Source organism: Protopterus annectens, chromosome 8.part0 (assembly GCF_019279795.1).
Source record: "Protopterus annectens isolate FY-2018-M chromosome 8.part0, PAN1.0, whole genome shotgun sequence".
Classification (NCBI taxonomy): domain Eukaryota; kingdom Metazoa; phylum Chordata; order Ceratodontiformes; family Protopteridae; genus Protopterus; species Protopterus annectens.
In genome coordinates this window covers 1,238,883,360-1,238,907,892 of record NC_056741.1, presented here as the reverse complement: position 1 = coordinate 1,238,907,892, position 24,533 = coordinate 1,238,883,360, and the positions used below count along the sequence as shown (strand labels likewise).

Below are 24,533 nucleotides of genomic sequence, written 5' to 3'. Positions count from 1 at the left end.
ATATTCAGTCAGTCATTTCTTCATTTCATCCTTTGAGTTTTGCAGTTCTGTCATCTTATCTGAATATCTGTTTAAACCTTCTTCCATTTTTTCCACCTTTTCATGTTTTTGTGTTCATAGACTCCTTCAGTGTTTCATTTATTTTAACCAGGTCTGTGTGCAGCTGCGTTATACTCTTCTCTAGGTTACTTGAAGAAGTCATGTCTGGAACTTATAGTGCTGCTTGCTGAACAATGCAGTGCTCCTCTCAGTCTGTGCTTCTTTCTCACCTTTTGTAGCTGATTTTCCTCCAGGTCCTTTGTATTCATTTTTTCCTGGCATCCAGGCAATGCTCTTACTAGCCAGTTACTGAAATATATCCAGAAATGTAGGTCCACTGGCCTCCTTTGCTATGTCTATGTTTTCAGACTGGGAGAGCCAGAGTTAAGCTATTACTCAATGTGCATCCATCTTGAAATCCCTGTTATGCAAGATGTTAATATCATTGTTGCCATTTGGCTCTTTTCTTCTATGTAATTAATGTAAAGCCATAATTGCATTACTGCTTTTTACAAAGTTTCAGTGTAATGTCCTAACACTGTAATTGCATTTTGCTGTGGCTGAACATGTTCTATGGACTAGCTTACCTACTTGGTTAACACATTGAATATATATATATATATATATATATATATATATATATATATATATATATATAAACGTTACCTTCTTTCTTTTTTCCTTTACAAGATTAATCATAGTAATGTGTGCATGATTGCAATTGTTTTAGAATTTAATATAGTAACTTTCAGAGCCAAAGCTGACTCAGCTAACACTAACTGTTACCCTGATATGGTATTCCTGTTCTTCAACTGTTGAAGAATAAAAAAACAAACATTCCTGAAATCAGAGAGTTTCTGTATCCCAGTCCTCACTTCAGCTGAAGAGCAAAAAAGGGTGGTAACATTATAGAAACCCACTGGTTGCAATTTATACCACACACTTAGCACTGAAGAATTTCAGTACTTCAAAAACATTAGTACATAAATGTCATACTGGTACTGCATTAATGATTGATCAGCATTTTCTGATTCTGCCCCCAAACACCTTGCACCCAGAGTTGGACCCAGCACTTGGTGACCTAGGTAGTTTCCTAGGTCCCTCTGTCTTGGGAGGGCCCACTGGTTGGAGGGCTTTCCCAAAGCTTACATTTCTTCTTAAAAAATGCACTCTGCATGCATTGCATTTCTTCTTTAAGGACACATGCAGAGTACATCCTTAGTAGTATCTGTGTGTGTAGCACATGTACATTAGAGAAGTTATGGAGCATTACAGTTCATTCCATTCAACAGACATGAGGGAGGATTGCAAACAGGTACAGTAGGTGTGTGTGTGTGTGTGTGTGTGTGTGTGTGTGTGTGTGTGTGTGTGTGTGTGTGTGTGTGTGTGTGTGTCTAATGCCCCAGTTAGGGATGGCAGGTTGGTTAACTTATTCAGGCTCAAACTTTGTACCTTGATTACAGGATACTAGAACCTGAATCCTCAACACCAGCTACCAAACTGTCATCAGCAGGTGCATTTTCAAAGAATGTTGACTTTCTGTGTATTTTCAAGGAATGTTGAGTTTCAAGGGAAGAGAGGTTTTTCTGTTGCTCATACTAAATTTATCTTTAATGTTTAACTGTTTTTTTTAGCAAATGGCCATCATCAGCGTTTGTGCCATCACATTTGAAAACAGTGTTAGTAGTACAACAGGTAGAATAATTTTGGTGCAGAAGGCTATTGCTTCTCTTCTTACATCATGTGGAGTGTTGATTGCAGTGCAGTGGCATCGCATCCAAAGGAGGACACAGTCAGGAATGCAGCACCCCCAGTAACTGTGAACTTGGTGTCAGTTTGTTTGACAGCCATTCTCTAATGCAATATTACCAGCTTACCATTTTTTAATGCAACATGAGCAATTTATTCTTCCAGGACAGCAATGACTGAATTTGTATGTGAAACACTGAAATATAAAGTTGTTTGCCAGCAGCAACCTCTTCATTAGTTATACATCTCTTTAATGTGGAAGTATTCAGATTTATTCTTCTTTGACAGAGATTATGTTCATAGTTTAGTACTAGGCTAACTGCCCTTCTGGGCTATTTTAAGCCTAGCCAATCACCCCATGTTTGAATCAAACCCTGTACCTTGTGTTTCTTAGGTAAGCACTTTAACCATTATGCCAATCCCCCACCCCATGATTGATATTGGTAGATTGTAATGACAGAAATCTGAGTGGCCTTTTGTGGTTAAAATGTTCTGTGATGATTATTTTGGTCATTATTGGTTCATATGATTCATTTCATTGCTTACTGGAAAAATGCTCAAACCTAAACATTTAAAACACACTCTACCCGTAGTGTGGTATTATGCAAGGAAATAGTTTACTGCAGTCAGGATGGTGCATCAAAGAACACATACATGTATGCATGGCCCTAAAAATGTATGCAAGGGGCCCATGGGTTCAAAACGGCCCAAAGATAAACAATCTATCACTAGCCAGATGCATTTATTTGAATGTGGGTTTTAATGTCACTTCAATAAGGGCAGAAAAGCTTATTGCTCATGCAAAGTCTGTTTTCATTGTGAGACTGTATTATTTGTTTAGCAAATGTCTAGCACTGTTTGTGCTATAAAATCTGAAATAAAAGTTTTAAATATCGCTAATCATTACAGAAGTAAAGAAAAGAGTAAGCACACTGACAGATCTGAAAAGTGTTTATGGTAACTGGGGAGAAATAGCCAAGCAACGGGACCCTGAAATGGCTGGAGGGGGCTGCTGTGCATGTGTGTGTGTGTGTGTGTGTGTGGGGGGACTCTGCTTGCACCAGGACAGCTGCCCCTTTGCCCCACCCTTACTATGCAACAGGTAACTTTACTCATATCATCCCATGCTGTTTTCCTCACTGTTATTTTTATATTCTTTTGAATACATTTCCAGAAATCATTTGGTATATTTGTATATTTATTGACTTATTATCATTGTACATATAAGTTCAACACTGATTTTTCATAAAACCTTTTTAAATAAAATAAATCATAATTTTTTCTGTATGACTTGCTCATAGGCTTCTCATTTATTCTTATAAACGATGCTTACACTATAATGATACAAACCACTGTATACATTTTTAAATATGCAACTTAGAAGTTCTGTACTGCTGTAAGGTTGTGAGTTGGTACTGTGACTGACAGGAACATAAAGGGTAATGTCTTGGCTGGAAAAAGGGATACAAGCAAACAAGTGAGCCCAAAGGCAGTAGAGATTTTCAGTGCATTGTTTGTATGGTAATATGCATCATGGTGCCCTTTCCTATATATAGTATGGGTAAGGTCGGGGATGCCACAACAAAAACTCATTCAAAGTTCTAGAATTCTGAGTTTCAGGTGCAGTAAGGGCCTAATCTGGAGGATGCATGCTTGTAGTCACCTGCTGTTGTTTATCTGTTATGGGAGACGGAGTTTAGCTAAAGAATTTAAATAGACCCAAGGATAAGTATTAAAATTAACCAAGGAAAGGGCTCTGAGAGAAGAGACATATCCTGCTACTTCCAGAAAACCAGTATAGTTGAAGAAGTAAGCACAAATATGGGAAAAAAAGATGACAAAACTCAGAAAATGGTAAGTCATTGTAAAGTGGAAGGTAATAAATACCATCTACAGTAGTCTGTTTAACAATACGTGTGGCGCACATATTTCCTTAGTGTTGTTGCAGTCACAGTAGCAAGATGCACAGAAACACCTGACTGTCTCATCACTATGTTTGGATGCTGACATATAACTGAAAAAGAGCATAGATGGGGAGGTGAACGGGAGGAAAGAGAAGCAACAGCAAAATGACTGAATGTGTACTTATTCACAACGTGGACTGCAAGTGACGCTACAGTCACACAAGGTTTGAATACAGATGGCTGCCTCTGGAAGGGGCAGACAAAGAATTAAAAGAAACATCATTAATGCAAAAGAAATTAGAGTTATTGAATAAGACAAAAAATATGTAAAGTGTTTACAGGAGTATGTTAGCTGTGGCTTTATCCAGTAACAAGTCTGTTTGTAATCCCCTCAGTGGCTACATCTATCCACTACTATTAGGACTCACTGAAAAACGGTTTCTGTTCTAGGCATATGTCTCAACTGCCAAAAGTTTTGCAGAATGATGATTTTTGCCTCATATATTTGATCTGTTCCTCATAAGATTTGTTGTTTTCTGGCAAATCATTGAGGACTAAAGTCTAGAAATAATGACATACATTTCAGTTACAGACTTCATATCCTTCAAAAATGCATGCTAACATATTGCCTGTTATTCTGTCTACTTTTTAAGTTTATAAGAGCATTTTTTTAAAATCTGTCCCTATTTTTTTTACCTTTGTCCTGCTTTAGTTTAGGTTTTGTCCAGATTTCTTGCACTAAGAGGTTGAGAGGTATTTATTGTTAGAAGGGTTTAGGCTGATAATCTGTAGCATTTTGTGTGTGTGTGTGTGTGTGTGTGTGTGTGTGTGTGTGTGTGTGTGTGTGTGTGTGTGTGTGTGTGTGTGTGTGTGTCTCTGTCTGTATCAGGGAAATTGAGAAATCATTTTTTGCCTCTTTACATGTCGACTGCAATAGTGAGCAAAATTCTAAGCTTCATGCAAAACTCAGTCAAATCATCACAGCACTGAAGATATTACAATGAAATATATGTAGATAAATAAGAAAATATTGTACTGACAGAAAAAATATATGACAGAGTCCAAAAAAACAAATCTATGTCTAGCATTTGAGTGCCTTAATTGTTAAAGATGGAAAATTCCTCAGAAATAAACAACATAACACTTCAAGATATCATGGAATGGATTATCTACTTTTGCAACATATTACTAATATGATTATTGCTTGGTCGCTTATCACACATCAATACTATATATCTAAAATTTTGCTTTAATATTCCCTATCTGTAACCAAAAAGATCAAGAGAAAAATAAAAAAAAATGGTCAATACACTTACTATTAGTCATAGCAATACTTACAAAGACATATTGTTTGCATACTAGAGGACATTTTTACCTCACTAGATTTTAATGATGTTAGGCAGTTTGCATATAAAGAGTGGTATTGCATTTGGCAGGCTGTTTACTATTTTCTCTCTAAAAATGGGGTACCTGGAGAGAACACATCACAAGGTATTGTTGTCTAGAGAAAATTAAGTAAGACATTCAGTTCTTTTAACCACAGGCAGTTGATAGAAATGTTAAATAAGTTAACATTAAACAAACATCCCATTGCCTGAATTCAGGAATGGTTGAACTTAGGGGTATTGTGTAAGGTTTGACTCATCAATGGGGAAATGAATAGATGAATTCTACAGGGTTTAGTGAAAGGTTCATAGCTGATTACTCAGCATACGAGTGACGTCTCCCAATACTGCAATTAAAAACAATGGTGATTTAAAATACTGGAAAACACAGATAATTTATGATAACTTGCATTGTACCAACACAGGTTATATAGTTACCCAAGCTTTCAGACTACTTTGTCAAGACTTAATAAGTTACAGTACTTTAATACCCAACCATGTCTAGAAAGGGAGAAGAAATTACACCATCTTTCCCACTGGCTAAAAAACAATGGAAGAAATACCAGTGAAGGAAAAAGTCAGTCTGCAGCTCAGGTGCTTTGAACTGTGGCAGCCATGCCTATGTGTGTGTGTGTGTGTGTGTGTGTGTGTGTGTGTGTGTGTGTGTGTGTGTGTGTGTGTGTGTGTATTTGTCCATGCGTGTATGTGTCCATGTATGACAGCCAGAATCCTTAGTACACTAAGTCAGGGCTTCTTAAATTATGGGCCCCGACCCCATATGAGGCCGCATAACTCAATATTGGGGTAGTGGTGGCATTGACTTCTCCTGCTGGCTAGGAGGAGGCCCACCACTGGCCAAGAGATTAATTTTCTTTTAATTTAAAAAAAAATTACATTATTTTTTAAGAGCATTCTTCTTTAAAAACTCCCTTTGCATCTGGTCGCACAGACAGCGAAGATGAAAGCATGACACAAACACCTGTTGCATCTGTGCAACTGATTGTTTACATCTTCATCTTCCATATGTATGGAATTTGAATTCCAGAAGATGTTTGGACTGTGGACCATGAACAGAAAAGTAAGAAGTAGGTGTGTGTGTGTTTAAGTGTTTAAGAGGTGTGTGTGTAAGAAGTAGGTAGGCAGTGTGTGTGTGTGTGTGTGTGTGTGTGTGTGTGTGTGTGTGTGTGTGCGCGTGTGTGCGTGTGTGTGTGTGTGTGTAAGAGGGAAGTAGGGTGGTCATACTTGTCAAAAGTCCAGATTTATGCAGAATGCCCAGATTTGTGCCTCGTATTTTTGGTCTGTTTCTCATAAAATTGTGTTTTTTCTGGCAAATCCCTGGCAAATCATTGAGGACTGAAGTCAGAAAATAATGGCAGAAATTTGAGCTTTAGATTTCATATTTATTTATTTATTTGACATTTGTTGACCAGGTTAGTCCATCTGAGCTACTCCCCCTTTTCAATGGAGACCCAGGGAGAAAAACTCCACAGCAAAAAATATGCAAGCATAAACAGTCAAAATACAAATCTGGAAGTATAAAAATGAAAAATTCACAGTTCTCACAGCTCCACATTACAAGTTATAAAATTCAAAAATGGATCCAAAATGAAGGGACCAGCACTCAAAGGCAACAGATAAAAATAATTTTATTAGGATTGTATAAACAACCTAATTTAGGTGCACAAACCGGTTTCGGCTATCACTGCCTTTCTCAATGTGACTTATCCAAGAAATGTAAATTCAAACCATGATGCATCCAGCTACTTAATTTATACTCACTTCTTAAAGTGGTATAATCCTTATTCATTTAGTGATTCTTGTTACTAACTAATCATATTACGACCATCTTAAACAAATAGATTCACCAAAAATGACATATTTATACAATTGATGTATAATACAAATATTGATAAATCAATAAACATTTAAATTATAGTCATTAACGTTGTGAAATCTATTTCAAGCAGCTAGTGTCAGGTCATGGGTCTTTAACTGAGCCCTTATCTGCTTTTCTAACCGAATATCTTAAACCACGATTGTCCATGGTAAGATCCCGGATTCAAGACACCACACAATTCCTGAACATTATTGAAGATTCCCAATTGGAGGAAAATTGGCTTTTGTGCACGTTAGATGTAACATCACTATAGACAAGCATCCCACATCAAGCTGGCATTCGGGCTGTAACATATTGGCTAACAGAATCAAAATTATATCCAACAGGATTTAACAACTTTCTTATTCAACTAACCAAGTTTGTTTTACAAAAAAAATCTTCTATTTCAAAGGGATTCCCTATTGGCAAATTAAGGGTACAGCAATGGGAGCTTCCTTTGCTCCCATTTATGCCGATCTTTTCATGGGATATTTTGAATTGCATTTCATTTATGACAGTGAGCGAAACATCTATTTGGAATATATGGACATATGGCGGAGGTATTTAGATGACTGCTGGTTGGTGTGGCGGGGTAGCAAGGATGTTCTTACCAAGTTCGTGGCATATCTCAACAAAAATCCATTGGATATAGAATTTACGATTAATATTGGATATACAGAAATTGTGTTCTTGGATGTTTTAGTTAACAGGCTTGCGGATCATACTCTATCGACAGCAATATATTGAAAGTTTCCGCAGTACAACACGATTCTGCATGCAACAAGTTCTCATCCCCGCCACATCATTACCAACATCCCTAAATCACAATATATGCGCCTCAAAAGGATTTGTTCATCTAATACAGAATATTCCAAAAGAACAACTGAATTAACCGCCAGATTTGTAGACAGAGGATATAACATAAATCGACTCAATCAAACAGCTGCACAAATTGACAAAAAAAGTCGTGATGATTTGCTTAAATATAATAGATCTACAGAAGGGCTTCAGTTAGCCAAGCAACCGATTAGGCTGGTCACTACATATGGTAATAACACCAAATGGTTCAGACAAATTGTCGACAAGCATTGGGGTACATTACAGTCCAACTCATTTCTTTGAGATATTCTCCCTGGAAGCTGTTCATTTTCCTATCGGAGAGGACGGACTATCCAGTCCAATTTTGCACATTACAAACGCCATATTCCTGGTATCAAACATCAGACTACATTGTTTGGAGACACACTTGTTGGTTGTTACCCATGTGGACACTGCAGTTTATGCCAACATATCTGGAAAACTAAAGAATTTTCCAGCAAAAATACATCCAAACTTTTTAATATTAAAACCTTTGGCAACTGCAGTTCAGATTGGGTGATATATTTGGCGCAATGCTCGTGTTCTGCTTTATATGTAGGCCAGACATCTAGGCCAATGAGGATTAGAATCAGCGAACATCTTAGTTCCATTAGAAATAGGCGGATAACCAATGCCTTATACAAACATACTAGACAACATACCACAGCTTCATTTCAGTTCATCATTATTGACAGAATACAATTACATAGAAACTTCAAAATGGGGTGGCACAGCAAACTTAATAACATGGAACAAAGATGGATCACCACACTTGGGGCCCTCTTTAAACCTGGACTTAATGAATATCATGTACATGAAGGATAAATGCTAGGTATGCCACATCCATACTAGAACCATATTGAGTTAATCCGTTATTGAATCCCAGACATATCAGACAATTTCTCCATTTTTTACAATAATCCAAACAACAATTCCTGGTATCCAACTACTCTTCAGAATAGATACATAACGGTCAGTCAGGACATATACCCAATATTCCCAATCTACTATAAATAATAATATGCTTTTCCAAAATATAATCTACATTAAGCATATTATTATTAGCTGCTTGAAATAGATTTCACAACGTTAATGACTATAATTTAAATGTTTATTGATTTATCAATATTTGTATTATACATCAATTGTATAAATATGTCATTTTTGGTGAATCTATTTGTTTAAGATGGTCGTAATATGATTAGTTAGTAACAAGAATCACTAAATGAATAAGGATTATACCACTTTAAGAAGTGAGTATAAATTAAGTAGCTGGATGCATCATGGTTTGAATTTACATTTCTTGGATAAGTCACATTGAGAAAGGCAGTGATAGCCGAAACCGGTTTGTGCACCTAAATTAGGTTGTTTATACAATCCTAATAAAATTATTTTTATCTGTTGCCTTTGAGTGCTGGTCCCTTCATTTTGGATTCATTAATGTGGTTTGGACCGAGCACCACCAGTCCCACGTGCGTGCCTTGTTGGTTTATAAAATTCAAAAAGACAAGTTATACAGAAGATAAAATCATAATACAAAAATGATATTCACTGTAAAGAATAAGCTAGTGTATAATAATACAAATCAGTTTCAAAACATATAAAGGAAAAGATAGGACAGATGTAGTACAAGAAGAAAAGTCTATAAGCAAGGGATTAAAAGATAAGGGTGAGTATGGAAGAGCATATAGTCCAGGCAAAGGTAGATACGATACAGAAGAAGAGTTATAGATGGTTAGTGATTACAGACATATAAGTTAGTTTTACAAATAGTAATGTGAGGGCAAGAGATCAGTAGAGGAGGGAGTAGGGATAAAATCCCAGTCCAGGTTAGGCAAAGTCCCTCATTGATTCTCTTCAAGAGGAGTCTTGATGAGTGGATGGGAGATCGTAGGTTTACCCCGGGTATCACTTCTGTGTCACTGTTAGACAGAGGCACAGTATACTAACCTCGAAAAAGGGCATAGCAAAATTAATTTAAAATGGGTGGCGAAAGCCAAACATACTCTGGCTAGGCTTATAAATGTCCTAGGGCAGATAGCCTAGTATGAACCTATGAACCTATGAATAGTATCAGGTTACTAGGGACTGTAATTAGAAGGGAATAGAGAGCAGAAGAAGAAAAATAAGTTAGTATAAAGGAAGTTAGTAATAAGTTACTGGAAATTGTAAATTAGAGGGGTGTAAAGAAAGAAAGAAGAGTATAGTAAGGTAAACAGGAAGTAATGATACATAATATTGTAGAGGTAACAGAATAGAGAGGAAAGGAAGGAGTGAAAAGATTAAAGGAAGAGAGTGGGAGGGTGGAAATTTAGGTGGGATGGTTACATTGACATGTCCAGGTGCTGTATATGTGATTTATGACAGTTGTCTTGAATTTATGTGCATAAGTAATATTTCTGAGGTCCAAGGGAAGTTTATTCCAGGAAAGAGCAGGAAGCTAGCTGTATAGGTTTTGTCCAAGAGATTTTTTTAGGTTTAATGATCTGTAACAGGCATCAGTCGGCACGTCTGAGGGAGCGTGGTGGGTTATAACAGGAGACTAGAGAGGATAGGCTAGGGCAGGAGGAGGGCCTATTTAGGATAGTGTGGATTAAGAGAAGTTGAGAATATATTAGATTTGGAAATTCTAGCCAACTGAGAGTTTGGAGATAAAGACAGTGATGTGATTTTGGTGTCATGTTGGCTGCAAATCTGGCAACTTTGTTGTATGTAGTTTCAAGTTTGGATGGAATAGAGGACTGTAAATTAGTGAGAATACGAGAGCAGTACACAAGAGTAGGAAGAAGATAAGCATGGGCAAGAGAGATTCTAGAGTTAGGAGTGAGGTACATTTGGTTTCTATAAAGAAGGTCAAGCTTTTGGTGGGTTTTCTTTATATAGTTATGAACATATAGATCAAATTTATGTTGGTCATCAATGATTACACCACGGAGCTTAGTATGGGGTTCAGCTGAGATTAAAGTGCTGTTAAGGGAAGAAATGGTGAAAGAGGATTTAAGATGGTGGAGAGATTTAAGTAAGAATAGAAGGAGTTTAGTCTTTTTAGGGTTAAGTATAAATTGGTTATTAGTTAGCTAGGCTACAGTGAGGTTAAAAGAGGTTTAAATATTGGTGAACAAGCCTGAGGGGTTATCAGCAATGGCAATGATAGTGGAATCATCAGCATACTGGGTGAGGGATGACTGAGGACAGGATGTGTGGAGCTGATTAGTAAAAATATTAAAGAGATGGGAGCCTAGAATAGAGCTTTGAGGGACACCCATATTTATGGGGAGAAAGGGAGATAAAGCTGAAAGCCATTTTACAGATTGCTGTCTATTATTGAGGTGACTGGTAAACCAGGAAATAGCAGCAGGGGAGAGGTTAAGTTGAGAAAACTTAGAAAGGAGGATAGAGTGAGAGTCAGTGTCAAAGGCTTTGGAGAGGTCTAAGAAGAGGCAATATACTAGTTTATTGTTTTCTCTGGCTAAGGAGATGGTGTTGGGAAATGAAAGCAGAAGAGGTACTATGGTGTGAATGAAAGCCATGCTAGGTAGGGGTCATAAGGTTGTCAAAAATGAGATAAGACAAGATTTGTTTGTGAACACAATGCTCGGGAATTTTGGAGAATGTAGAAAGTATAGCAATTGGGCAATAGTTAAAGAGTTCTACAGAGTGTCCACCTTTATGGATAGGTATGGTGTAGAATTTCTTCCAGAGGGTTGGGACAGTGGATTCACAGATTGAGAGGGTGATGAGGATGGAAACAGGATATGCTATGGAGTTAGCAGCAGACTTGAGGAAGAGTGATGGGAAGTTATCTGCTGAAGGGGAACATGGTTTAAGTTTGAGAAGAAGTTTTTTAATGTAGCTTGTAGGAATGGGACTAAGTGAGAAAGGGGAGTTATGCAGTAGAGGTGTGCTGAGAGGTGAGGGAATGGAAGAGTTGGAAGTAGGCATAAGTTTGCTTATAATATTGATAAAGTAGGTATTGAAGATGGAAGCAGTTTCTTGGGGTGAGTTACTAGGGCAGGGGTTAGGTGTTGAGGTATTACTAGGGTGGAGAATTTGGATGACTGTTTTCCAGAACTTTTTGGGATTTCTAGGTTGTGAGGTTAGAGGTATGTGGTAGAAGTTTTTTGTCAATGTTAATGTGTTTTTTGGTGAGGTTACAAAATGCCTTGTATTTTTGAAAATATACTTGAGATTTAGTTTTTGTCCAGAGTTTCCACGCTAAATCTCTTTTTTTTGCATGAGGGACCGGGTTGACTTGGTAAGCCAGGGTGTGCAACATGATTTGACTCTGACAGTTCTGGCAGGGGTTAGAGAGTTAAGGATGTTTAAGAAGATGGAGTTGAATTGGTGAACAGCTTCAAGAGAAAGGTGAAAGAGGAAGTGCCAGTCAATAGCAGCAAGATGGTTATTAAAAGTCACAGGGTTGAAGTTAGATAAATTACAGCAGTCTATATATTTATGGGGTTTAGAGAGGTTGGGGAAAATCTCTGAATTCAAATCGGGGAATGATCACTAATTTTATCTGGCAGGGAATCGGGTGGTGATAAAGGTTAGGATGGGAGACAAGAATCCAATCTAGGGTGGAAATGGACATAGCAGGTTTGTGAAGAAAAGTGGTGGAAGAGATAAGCTGAGTGAAGCCATAAAGGTGTATGCTGTCATCCAGTGAAGAATCTGTCCTAGTATAGGTATGTTGACTCCTTGTGATATATAGATGGATGTTATACTTAGGGCTTTGTAGTTATTTAGTTTAAAATTAGCAATGATAAGTTCAGCTGGGTGAAAATAAGGGAGTGGGTTGGATAGGGGGGGATAAGATTATGAGGTTGGAATACATAATGACTACATCTCCACCCTTCGTATGTATTCTGTCTAGGCATATGATGTTATAGCCAGGGGGAAGAAATTCATTATCTGTGTTATGTGGTTTCAGCCATGTTTCAGTGAGTGAAATTATGTTAGGGGAATACAGAGAAATCCAAGAGTGAAATTCTGTTGATGTGATAAGAATGCTATGAAAATTGTTAGAGTAGAAGGAGAGATGTTTGACATTGGAGAATGGTACTTTCAGGAATGGGTGAACAGTATTGGAGGGAGTAGTTATGTTGTTATGTGAGCCTGGGTTGGGGTGAATGTCACCAGACAGTCTAAGATTATAACAGAGATGGTATAAGAGTGATATAATGGGATGAGGAAGGAGAACTTTCAGCTTGTTATTATGAAATGGAAGGGTTTTAGGACGGAGTCTAATTTTAGGGAAAATGCATTCAGTACAAGAGAAGAGAGTGGGAGATATAGGGAAGGAATAGTGAGAGATGGAAATAGAAGAGTAGGACAATGTAGGGCAGTTTGGAAGAAGATTAAGTTGAGTGTAGTAAGAAGTGAGGTAGGCTAGGTTAAGAAAGATAAAGGTTAGAAGATGAAGAAATAACATAGTGATAAGTAATGAATATAATGGGGAGGATGTTATGTGAATATGTAGAGAAAGGTGAGAGGTAAATTAAAGTGGTGAATGTGGGTGGAAGGTTTAAGAAAGAAGAGTGTAAGGCGGTATGAGTGGCCAAGGTAGGAAAAGTAGAATAAAATAGGTTGAAGATACAGAAATTTGAATTGAATTAGGGGTGTTGCAATAATGATTAGCTATAAAGGAAATTGATGCAGGGGTGTGTGGGAATGGGGGTAGGGTAGGGCAACGAAGTGAGGCCAAGCATGGCAAGGAGGAATGGAGTAGGATGGGTCATGACTCTTCACCGTGCAAGAAAAACAATCAGTGAAGCCCAGAGGGGTAAGTATATTTACAGTAAAGAAGTATTAAAGCAATGTCAATAGGGAGAATCACGATGATAATCAGAGGGGAAATAGAGAGAGGAAGAGAAGAGAGTGGAGATAGGTATACGGAAGCCAGAGAAGTAGAAAGCAGTTAGAGATATCAGTGTCCAAAGGTTTACAGTAAGGTGTTTATAAACATTAGAAAGAGGGGGAAGAGGGAGTGAAAATGGGAGCTAGAGCAAGAAAGTAGGTGAAAATGAGTCCAGTTGGCTGAGTTCAGTGATGATCAGGGCTCTAAATTTGCAATGAATATACAGGTGCTGAGTAACTTAGGATAAACTTATGAGATGCAAAGGTAAACTGTTGCTGGAAGAGCTAATTCAGTCAGGTGATTTCAAGGTTCAGGTGGTTGGAATGGAGGCTACAGCATGTAGAAGTCTGTTAAAACTAGCTGAAATTTCCAACAAGATGCAAAGGTAAACTGTTGCTGGAAGAGCTAATTCAGTCGGGAGATTTCAAAGTTCAGGTGATTGGAATGGAGGCTACAGCATGTAGAAGTCAGTCAGAACTTGCTGAAATTTCCAACACGAATAAACACAGCAGAGTAACAAGTGCAAGTGAGACACAGCAAAAAAAAAATACAATCACAGATTCAGTAACTGCTGAACATCACTATGCCAACTACAGTTAGTGAGGGGAGCTGAGAGAGAAAATCAGTCATATTTTCTAAGACAAAAAAGACATCATATCCATCAGAAAATTCATACCAATACAAAACTTGTTGTTCTGTCAACATTCTAAGTTTATAAGATCAATATTTAAAAGGTGTCCCTATTTTTGGGCCTTTTTCCCTCAATTATTTGTGGCTTTGCCCAGATATCTAGCTCTAAGCCTAAGAGGTTGCGAGGTATGGGGGGTGTATATGTGTGTGTCATACCTCTCCCTGTCCTCATTTTGTTATAAATCACTGGAATGATAAGGATTAAAGTTAATAAATAATGACATGCATTTGAGCTTCAGACTTTATATCATTCAGAAAATGCATTCTAATACAAATTATCTTATTCTAGAAACTTTCTAAGTTTATAAGAGCAATATTTAAAATGTGTCCCTAGTTTTGGGACTTTGTCCCTCCCACTATGGTAGGCTTTGTCCAGATTTCTTGCACTAAGAGGTTGAGATGTGTGTGCAAGAGAGTGAAGTGCCCTGGTTAGGGTTAGCAGGTGGTTAGTAATTTGCTTAGGCTCAAACCCTGTACCTTAGCTACAGGAAACAAGAGCCTGAATCCTACCCTAACTAGCAAGCTGCATTTTCTAAGGAATTTAGTTTCATGTGCATTTCTAAGGAATTGTGAACTTCAAGGGAAGATAAGTTTACTGCTGTTCATGCTAAGTCTGTTTAGAATATGCAACTGCTTTGTTTAGTAAATGGTATCACTACTGTGGTATAGAATTTTAAAGCAGTGTTAGTAACACAACAGGTAGCATGCTTGTATCTTGATGCAGCAGGTTGTGGGTTCTACTCCCACAACATGTGAATTGCTGATACTGTGTTGTGTTTTAAGAGGGTAGGGTGCTGGAGTCCTGAGTATGTCCTCCTTTGGATAGGATGCCTAGTAACTATGAACCTGCTGCCATCCATTCCCAGCCTATTGCAATATTAGCAACTTACCATTTTTTTAATGTAACATAGGCAATTTATTCTTCAAGGGCAGCAGGCATTGGATTTGTAGCTGAAACAAAACAGTAGATGAAACACTACAATATAAAGTTATCTGCTAGCAGCAACCTTTTCATTAGTTACACATCTCTTTAATGGGGAATTATTCAGAGGTCTTTTAATTCTGCAGACACTATGCATATTAACTGATATTGATGGATTGCAGTGACAAAAGTTTGAGTGTACTTTTATGGTTGAAATGTTCTGAATTGGGCAGTTTTGTCATTATTGGTTCATATGTTTTGTTTCATTGCTTACTGGAAAAATGTTCAAAACTATACATTTAAAACACACTGTAACATGTGGTACTGTATTATACAAGGGATATAATTTAATTACTATATATTATAATTTATTATCAGGAAAGCAAATCAAAGAACTTTTGTATGGTCCTAAATATGTGTGCAGAGGGCCTAGGATTTGAAAACAGACCAAAGACTTAATTGGCCACTGGCCAGATACATTTTCTTTGAATGTGGGTTTCAATGCTGTTTCAGTGAATGTGAGTTTCAAAGGCAGAGAAGTTTTAATGCTAAGTATGTTTTCATTGTGAGACGACTGGGTTTACTATCATGTTCCTGAAATGGACTCAGTCGAATGGCAGTAACATTGACTCACTTCCATGAAAAATGACATTGCTAAAATCCAGTATTGCTGAAATACAATTGAATGCGATCTTGGGACAAGCACAAACATAGGTCAACATGGGGGTGAGATTTGTACTTCCACATTATCAGTGTTTGACATTTCCAGCATTTAAAGTCTGGGTTTCGTGCAAAGTCAACTTGACTGAGTCAGTCTCGGAAACATGATAATAAACCATGAGACTGAATTGCTTTGTTTAGAAAATGTCTATCAGTGTTTTTGCTATAAAATTTGAAATAAAAGTTTTAAATTAAATCCAAATATCTGTAATCATTGTAGAAGTAAAGCAGAAAACAGTGTGGCCACTGAAAGTTTTGAACAGTGTTTATGGCAGCTGGGGACAAATAGCTAAGTAATGTGACACTGATGAATGGCTGCATGGTGGGGGTCTGAATGGGAGAGTTGACCTATATATCCAGGGTCACATAAAACTTTCTCTTCCAAAAACTGGGTCATAAGTGGTAAATGTCTGAGAAGCCCTGGACTAAGTTATGGCAAGCCATAAAACTAAATGCCATCTGTATAATGTATTAAATATATTGCTCTTTTAACAGACAAGAAAAATAATATTAGCTCTAGTCATCTGGTCTGACAATTAATTGGAAAATAAATAACAATAAAAGGAACAATACAGAAAAATTAGTTAAATCCTGGGAAGAAAAACACAAAGTTATCATTTATAATTTGTTAGTCTGCTTTAAAATGAAATCTGTGTGAGATGGTTTGGTTTAAAATAGCATATATAATAACAATAATCTCACTGGCATATTGATGCATAACAAAGAAGGAGGCACTGCAAGAGAATAAGATATTTCCCAGAATTCAGAAACATTTAGCACACAGCATTGTCCAAAATAACACAATGAGTGGGAAATTGCTAGTTGAGGCTGATTCAGAGAGGTATGCAGTGAGCTCGCACTACCCACTGTAATGGTGTGGTCAGCATCATGTAAATGACTATATAATAATATGCAAATGAGTGAAATTATTAAAATTAGAGAACAATAAAAAATGGTGTTGCAATTCAAAACAATATAAAGTAATATGAAGAGGTAGTTCAGGAGGAAAATTCATACACTGTCAAAGAAACCAACCATGTTAATATGCTGTCAGTAGCATCTGTATTAGCCAAACATGATTTGTTAGAGGCAGTTCTCACAACCAGTGTTAACAAGTGAACATTGTCACTCTCCACATTTTAAATATGAAACTTTTCCAATAGACACTAACTTATGTGTAGCATTGACTATACTACAACCTTCCAGTGGCCATCAGGGGATATGACTTGAGTGTCACAGGCATCTGTCTCATGAATGTTTTATCATTTCCTTAACATAATGTGGTCCCTGTGGACTGAAGAGTAGAGAGACACTATTATGTGGGCAGTCTATAAAACAGCCCATTTCCTTTAGATTCTATGGCAATTGGCTATGCCCACAGAGCACACTGCCTAGTCCACAAGACTACCACTACATCAACCAATAAGATTTCCTCTCCATCAACAGCTGGTTGATGTGCAATGTTCATGGTAAAATTTGCAGTGTGTCTGTGCACCAGCCAAGCAATTCCTATGATTTATTCTTTTGACGTGCATTCAAAATATACCAGCAATTTGTATGTGATGATTTCCTACAGGGATCCCTCATTGTAAGAGTTCTCATACCCCCTATCAGGCTGTACAAAGAAGTCTGTAGGTTTGCAGAATGCTGCCCATTTATAAAGGAGCCCACTACTATGTGTTGCAGGTGGTGCCAGACACACCCTAGAGACAGAGTTCCTAACACCTATATGCAACTCACTGAATATGGCTGAAATGTCCTAGAATATCACACTACCATAGACCTGGAACAAGGTTGAGTGTGTGTTTGGGGTGTTGAAGACCCATTTCTGTTGCTTAAACACCTCTGGTGGTGCAATGCAGCATGTTCTGAAAAACTGCAGCAAGGTATTTATGATACGTAAACTAAAATTTATGATATGCAAACTAAAATTTCACATTCACATATCCATGACCATAAAAAAAGTCCACAAAAAACTAAGAGCATTATACAGAAATAAGCAACTTCTCACCAAAGCAGCAAAGATTTCAGTAGCAAAGTCCCACCTTATCTCCACCCTACTTTAAGCCTCTCCAATATATATCAACCTAAGACAATGCGATCTAAACAAGCTAGAGACCTGCTACAACAAAATCACCAAATTCACCACAGGGGCATCCTACCGTAGTCACCACTGTCTCTCACTTGCTGAACTGGGCTGGCTTGAACTCCCTCACCTCCTTCAATGGTATCAACTATCACTCGCCCACAAACTAGTAAACCATCCACTAAATGTCCCATCCCTCCAGAATCTACTCCAACCCTATCACACCACCAAACCACTAAGATCCAGCAACAAAAATCATTTGCAGATCACTAAAGCCAATAACTCTGCTGGTGAAGCACTATTCTCTTGTGCCATAGCCAAATTATGGAACTCCCTCCCACCCACAATTACCTCCGTACCATCATGCACCCACTTCAAAACTTTACTAAAAGCGCACCCAAAAACATGCTGGCTATGCCCTTGCAACTCCCACTCTAATATCACCCACCCCATCCAACCACTGCCTTCCTTTCCACCCCACTAACTACATTGATTATAGCAATTTCAGATGCTCATAAGCCTAGTACTTGTTATACAGCAGGAACTTCTTATTGTAACATTTGTTAATGTCTCTTATGTACTTCGCAGATAAAGATTCTAGTTGTCTACTGATGTACTATGTTCTTCATCTGTAAATATGTTTGTAATTAATTGCTATGTTAAATTGTTAATCGCTATGTAATCCAGTGTAACTACTGTCTGTTTATTTTAACTGTGAAACTTTTCTCCCCGGGCCTCCGCTGAAAATGGACCTACGTCCAGTCGGACACTCCCGGTCAACAAATGTAAATAAATAAATAAATAATATGTGCAGTGCCTCACAATGTGGTGTCATATAAACAGCTACAGCATGGGATCACCATTGAAGTGCCAGATAGACTGGAGTCAGTGGAGATGGAGGTGGTACTGGGTAAGGGAATCATCAGGGGAACTGGCTGAAGGGGAGCCACATGTGAGTTCAGCTGAGCACTATATCCTGAATCACTGCCATGCAGGTAGTGTGTGGGTCACAGCTATGGGCAGGTATACAGAAAACAATGATTAAAACTGATGCATACAGTACTACAGCCAGGATATACAGTATTGTGCATTAACTTGTTAAGTAATGCATCAGACATTACCTAAGCCACATAATGCAGAGGAGTGTGTATGGTACAATTGTCATCATTTGTTTAGGTGTGATGAGGCAGAGTGACAGTGATCAACAGTGGTTAAATACAGGAATAGGGAAATAATTAAAGGAGGTGGAAGGTATTATTGGGGTAACATGATGGGAGGTTGGGGGAAGACGTGTTTACTGTGTAGTGAGGGGTTTCAATTTCCTGTTAGGAACAGGTGGCCAGATGGTCTGGAGGGTTGCAGAGTACTGTTGTAGTGGACACAGCTGCAGCAGCAGATGGTGGAGTGTTTCTCAAATGTAGATATAACAGGTATTCTGGATCTAATAAGAGGGAAGGATGTTGCTGTGGATGGCCTCATCCATGTAGACATCCTGTTTATGGAATGATACTGCCATCAACATCTGCTGCTAAGGAGACTTTGAACTACAGCACTTTGACTGCCTTGCCATGCAATGTAGTGGACCCTGTAGACCACCTCAGTGTTCATATCTGTGAGATCAGACCCATCTTATCACTGTAAACATACCACCAGTAGCTGGTGGTGAAGAAGGGTCCCTGTATGACCTTAGTGTACCTACCCTGTGGTGTATATCACTGTGGAGACAAAGGACAAGTAGCTGTGGATATGTGGATATGATTGCCTTGGGAGGCATTGTCACTATATCAACTGATTGCTCCATTCACAACAAAGTTGCCATCTATTGCCCTCAGCAGATGGGTGTGGTCTCTGCCCCTCTACTCTGTAGCTGTAAGCAGGCATTGCAGGCTCTTGTAAATGTCACACAGCACCCTAATCATCTCCACCATAACATTGGTGACATCTGATTGTACCTAGATTACTGGCAAGGGCATTTTTCAATTTATGCCAAATGTGACATCTAGAGTGGGAGTTAAGTGACAACATCCACTTGCACATCTTTCTCTCATGCTTTCTTAATGCTCCACAGTAGCGCCACTAACTGCTGCTGTAATATGATCAGGTGACAATTATGCATCCTGGGTTGGGGCTGCCAAAGATGTTTTTTTCTTCTATAGACAGTAGATAGACATGGAAGGGATTCACAACCATCACAGCTGAATCAGTGGATGTGGGTGGTAGAGTACCTTCCACGATAACCATTGATGACAGTGTTACTATGCTATACAAGTGTACCATGATTTATTTATTTTATTTATTTTATTATTTATTTACATTTGTTGACCAGGAGTGGCCGAATGGACGTAGGTCCATTTTCAGTGGAGGCCCGGGGAGAAAAGCTCCACAGTTAAAATAAACAGACTGTAGTTACATTGGATTACATAGTGATTAACATAACAATTAATTACAAACATATTTACAGATGAAGAACATAGTACATCAGTAGACAACTAGAATCTTTATCTGCGAAGTACATAACAGACATTAACAAATGTTACAATAAGAAGTTCCTGCTGTATAAGTACTAGGCTTATGAGCATCTGAGCTTGCTATAATCAAGGTAGCTAGTAGGGTGGAAAGAAAGGTAGTGGTTGGATGGGGTGGGTGATATTAGAGTGGGAGTTGCAAGGCCATAGCCAGCATGTTTTTAGGTGCGCTTTTAGTAAAGTTTTGAAGTGGGTGCATGATGGTATGGAGGTAATTGTGGGTGGGAGGGAGTTCCATAATTTGGCTATGACACAAGAGAATAGTGTTTCACCAGCGAAGTTATTGGCTTTAGTGATCTGCAAGTGATTTTTGTTGCTGGATCTTAGTGGTCTGGTGGTGCGATGGGGTTGGAGTAGATTCTGGAGGGATGGGACATTTAGTGGATGGTCTACTAGTTTGTGGGTGAGTGAGAGTTGATACCATTGAAGGAGTTGAGGGAGTTCAAGCCAGCCCAGTTCAGCACGTGAGAGACAGTGGTGACTATGGTAGGATGCCCCTGTGGTGAATTTGGCGATTTTGTTGTAGCAGGTCTCTAGCTTGTTTAGATTGCATTGCCTTAGGTTGGTATATATTGGAGAGGCATAAAGTAGGGTGTAGATAAGGTGGGAATTTGCTATTGAAATCTTTGCTGCTTTGGTGAGAAGTTGTTTATTTCTGTATAACGCTCCTTGTTTTTTGTGGACTTTTTTATGGTAATGGATATGTGAATGCCAAATTTTAGTTTATTGTCTATTTCCACTCCTAGCAATTTGGTGTGTTCAGTTGGGTATATAGTGGTGTTGTCTTTTGCTGTGATGTTAAAGTGAGAGTTGTTTTGAGTGTGTTTGGTGGGTTGGAAGATGAGTAGTTTAGTTTTGTTTGATCAGGCCAATATCATGGTTAGACATCAGTGCTGCACTGACATTAGACACGTCCTTTTCTGTTGTGGCCATCTCCATGACCATGACACATTTGAAGGCAGAAAAAGACACATACATGTGTATAAATTAACATATGTGAAAATTACATATCCTGCTGCTACAATAGCTTTGTAGGTAGCATATTATAAATAGAATGCAAACATACATGCCTCATGGCACATGTCACACTACTGGCATCTTGTGACAGATATGGCACTGTTTACCATCTTTAAGCTCATAAAAGTTTGGCAAACTTCAGTGGTGGCATATGGTAATGTCAACCTGCTGCATCTGTATTTTTATGGCTATACTTTTGAATTTGTTCAATTTATTCAATTATTCATGTACTCAATTAAACTAGTTTTCATATAAATATGAGTCCCTGGCAGTGTAGTTTTTCAGTTTTGAAGAAGTCTGTTTTATAGTTACCAGTCTAGCTTCCACATCCAGGCCTCCACCAGGTATCCGTGTCTTCACAGTGTCCTCATTAAGAGATGCCAAGAACTCTTCTTTGTCAGTAAGACTGATCTGAGATGGCAGACTTCCAGCTGTGGCCATTCTCACCTATGTGATGACCTGAACTTTTGTGCAGACGTGATGCATCAATTCAGTGACCCTGAGGCAGACCTATTGTGTTGTGCTGTTCTGTTGTGGCCAGCAATAGTATTTGTGTCATCACAAGGTCTTGCAACACATGCTCCCTGCAGTCCCTGTCAGCCTTTTCAGGGTTTAGCATGCACTTCCCATGTTTATATAGTGCCTATAATAGCACACTTGTCACTGCCAAGCTGAAATTTTTCAGCCACTGTCACTGTTTTTCCTACCATTGCAATACTTGTACACAGCAGCAGCAAAGACTTATAGATGGTGCTTGTGTAAAAAATTGTCATTCATCACCTCTGTCTATTACAAATGCTGCAGCTGTGACTGTTGCTTTCGGCAAGTTTACTATATTGCATTTTTGCAGGCTGTATTCCCAAAACAAGCTAGAGTTAACTGCTTAGAAACTGATTATGTTGTAATGTGTGGCATGCAATCCTTCTGGAGAGACCTGTGACACACAGGCAACACCAAGGTGTGCCCTACATGCACACTTCTGCAGCCTATCCCACGTAGCAGGTGTGTATCCTCCATCACATTCCTCCCTTCTGTCAGCTGAACCTCAGCAACAAAAGGTGTTCCTTCCGGGTCTATATTACAACATTGAATGCTTAATTAAGCGAATGATGATTAATCGACCCAATGTAAGCAAAAGCTTACAATTTCAAAACCCCAGAACAGCGATTTTTTCCAAGGGAAAAAAAATCGCTGTTCCAAAAAAAACAAACAAACAAAAACAGTACATAAAGTGGGGGGCTTCACCCCCAGACCCCCGATGTGGGGGGCTGTGCCCCCCACCCCCCTTACTTAAATATACCAACTACAAGATCACACTACAGTGCTGAAAATGGCAAAGTAACGGAAGCGGCCAAGCAAATTCTTTCCCAGGGAAAGAATTCACTTAAAAGCCACTTTGCTATTTTGCCTTTTTGCTCTTTTATGGTCGATCAAGATGCATTTTACAGAGTACGTCTTTGATCATGTAATAGGAACCCTTCCTTTCAACACATTCCTTTTTGTCTGTGTTGCCACCACAATATCATTCAGTAGTCCAGTAGGTGAGCTGGGAATAGAAGGACCTGTGCTCTCTATCCTCTCATTCCTGTTTACATCTTCCTGCTTTGTCAGCTCCATTGCCTGCAAGTTGCTGTTGAGCACCCTTGCTCATACAGGTAAGATAAGTATTCTGCATCCCCACCTTCTGCTATCCCCAACCCTTGCTGCAGTTCTGCAGTTGTAGTGTGTGTGTGTGTGTGTGTGTGTGTGTGTGTGTGTGCGTGCGTGTGTGTGCGTGTGTGCGCGCGTGCGTGCATGCGTGTGTGTGTGTGTGTGTGTGTGTGTGTGTGTGTGTGTGTGTGTGTGTGTGTGTGTGTGTGTGTGTGTGTGTGTGTATGTGTGTAACACTCTGCAGTTCTGTCTGCCAAAATATCTGCTATGTATGATATTGAAGTACTGCAAGTATAATCCGATTGCCACAGTTTTATAACTAGCCTCGTAGTGCAGTAATTATATTACTGAGGTAATTTTGCTGAAGTGTTTCTGAATCACACAAAGCACAGCATGAAGTACCCTGTGCATTGTGCCTCGAGGCCCATGCCTGCCCATGTACAATTATTGTTGTCCATGACAAAGTCTGAGCATACCTGGGCAGCTCTGTCATATGCCCATGTCCATACAATTTGGACAAGCCCTGCAAGAAGTTTGTAGTGGCTCAGTGCCACTTTAAACTGTGGTTAGTGGCACACTATCACAGTACTATATTGTGTACATGTTGATAGAGCTGTGCTATCATGTGGAAGAGCATTTAACTGTGATTTTCCAGTCAATGTATGTCTGCTGTGGTCATGTGAGAACACATTGTCATCGGGCTGCCCCGCATAGTGGCATGCTAGCTATTACATGGTTTCCCTGACAGGCACGCACACACACACACACACACACACACACACACACACACACACACACACACACACACACACACACACACACACACACACACACACACACACACACACACACACACACACACACACACACACACACACACACACACACACACACACATATCACAGCAGCTCAGTTAACACTTTCAGTCTTTCATTCAACCTGAAAAGTGGCTACTGTGTCTAGAAGGCCTCGATGTAGAAGGGATCCTATGTGATGCAGCAGGGAAATGAAGATTTTCCTTCACCTGCTGTATATGTACAATTGGAAGCACCTACTTGGGGACTCACATGAGACCCCCAAGTACAAGGTGGATGCCAGACACTTGCTTGCCTCAGCAGGGAGTGATGCCATGGGCATCACCTGCTCTAATTAGCAGTGCCAGCATTAATGCAGTGAGTTTAGGAGGTACCATCCTACCAGTTAGTGGCAGAGAGAGGAAGGTCTTAGGGAGAGACAGCCTGAGTATTATATTAAG

General features: G+C 38.9%; 1 protein-coding gene across 1 annotated transcript in view; it reads left to right on the top strand.

The window, feature by feature from the left end:
* LOC122808448 overlaps positions 1-24,533 on the top strand; it is a 361,422-nt gene that overhangs the window by 115,630 nt on the left and 221,259 nt on the right. The window contains exons 4-5 of the mRNA XM_044079410.1: positions 1,674-1,852; positions 14,046-14,232. Coding sequence (XP_043935345.1) covers positions 1,674-1,852; positions 14,046-14,232 — 366 coding nt within the window. The remainder of the gene's footprint in view (positions 1-1,673; positions 1,853-14,045; positions 14,233-24,533) is intronic.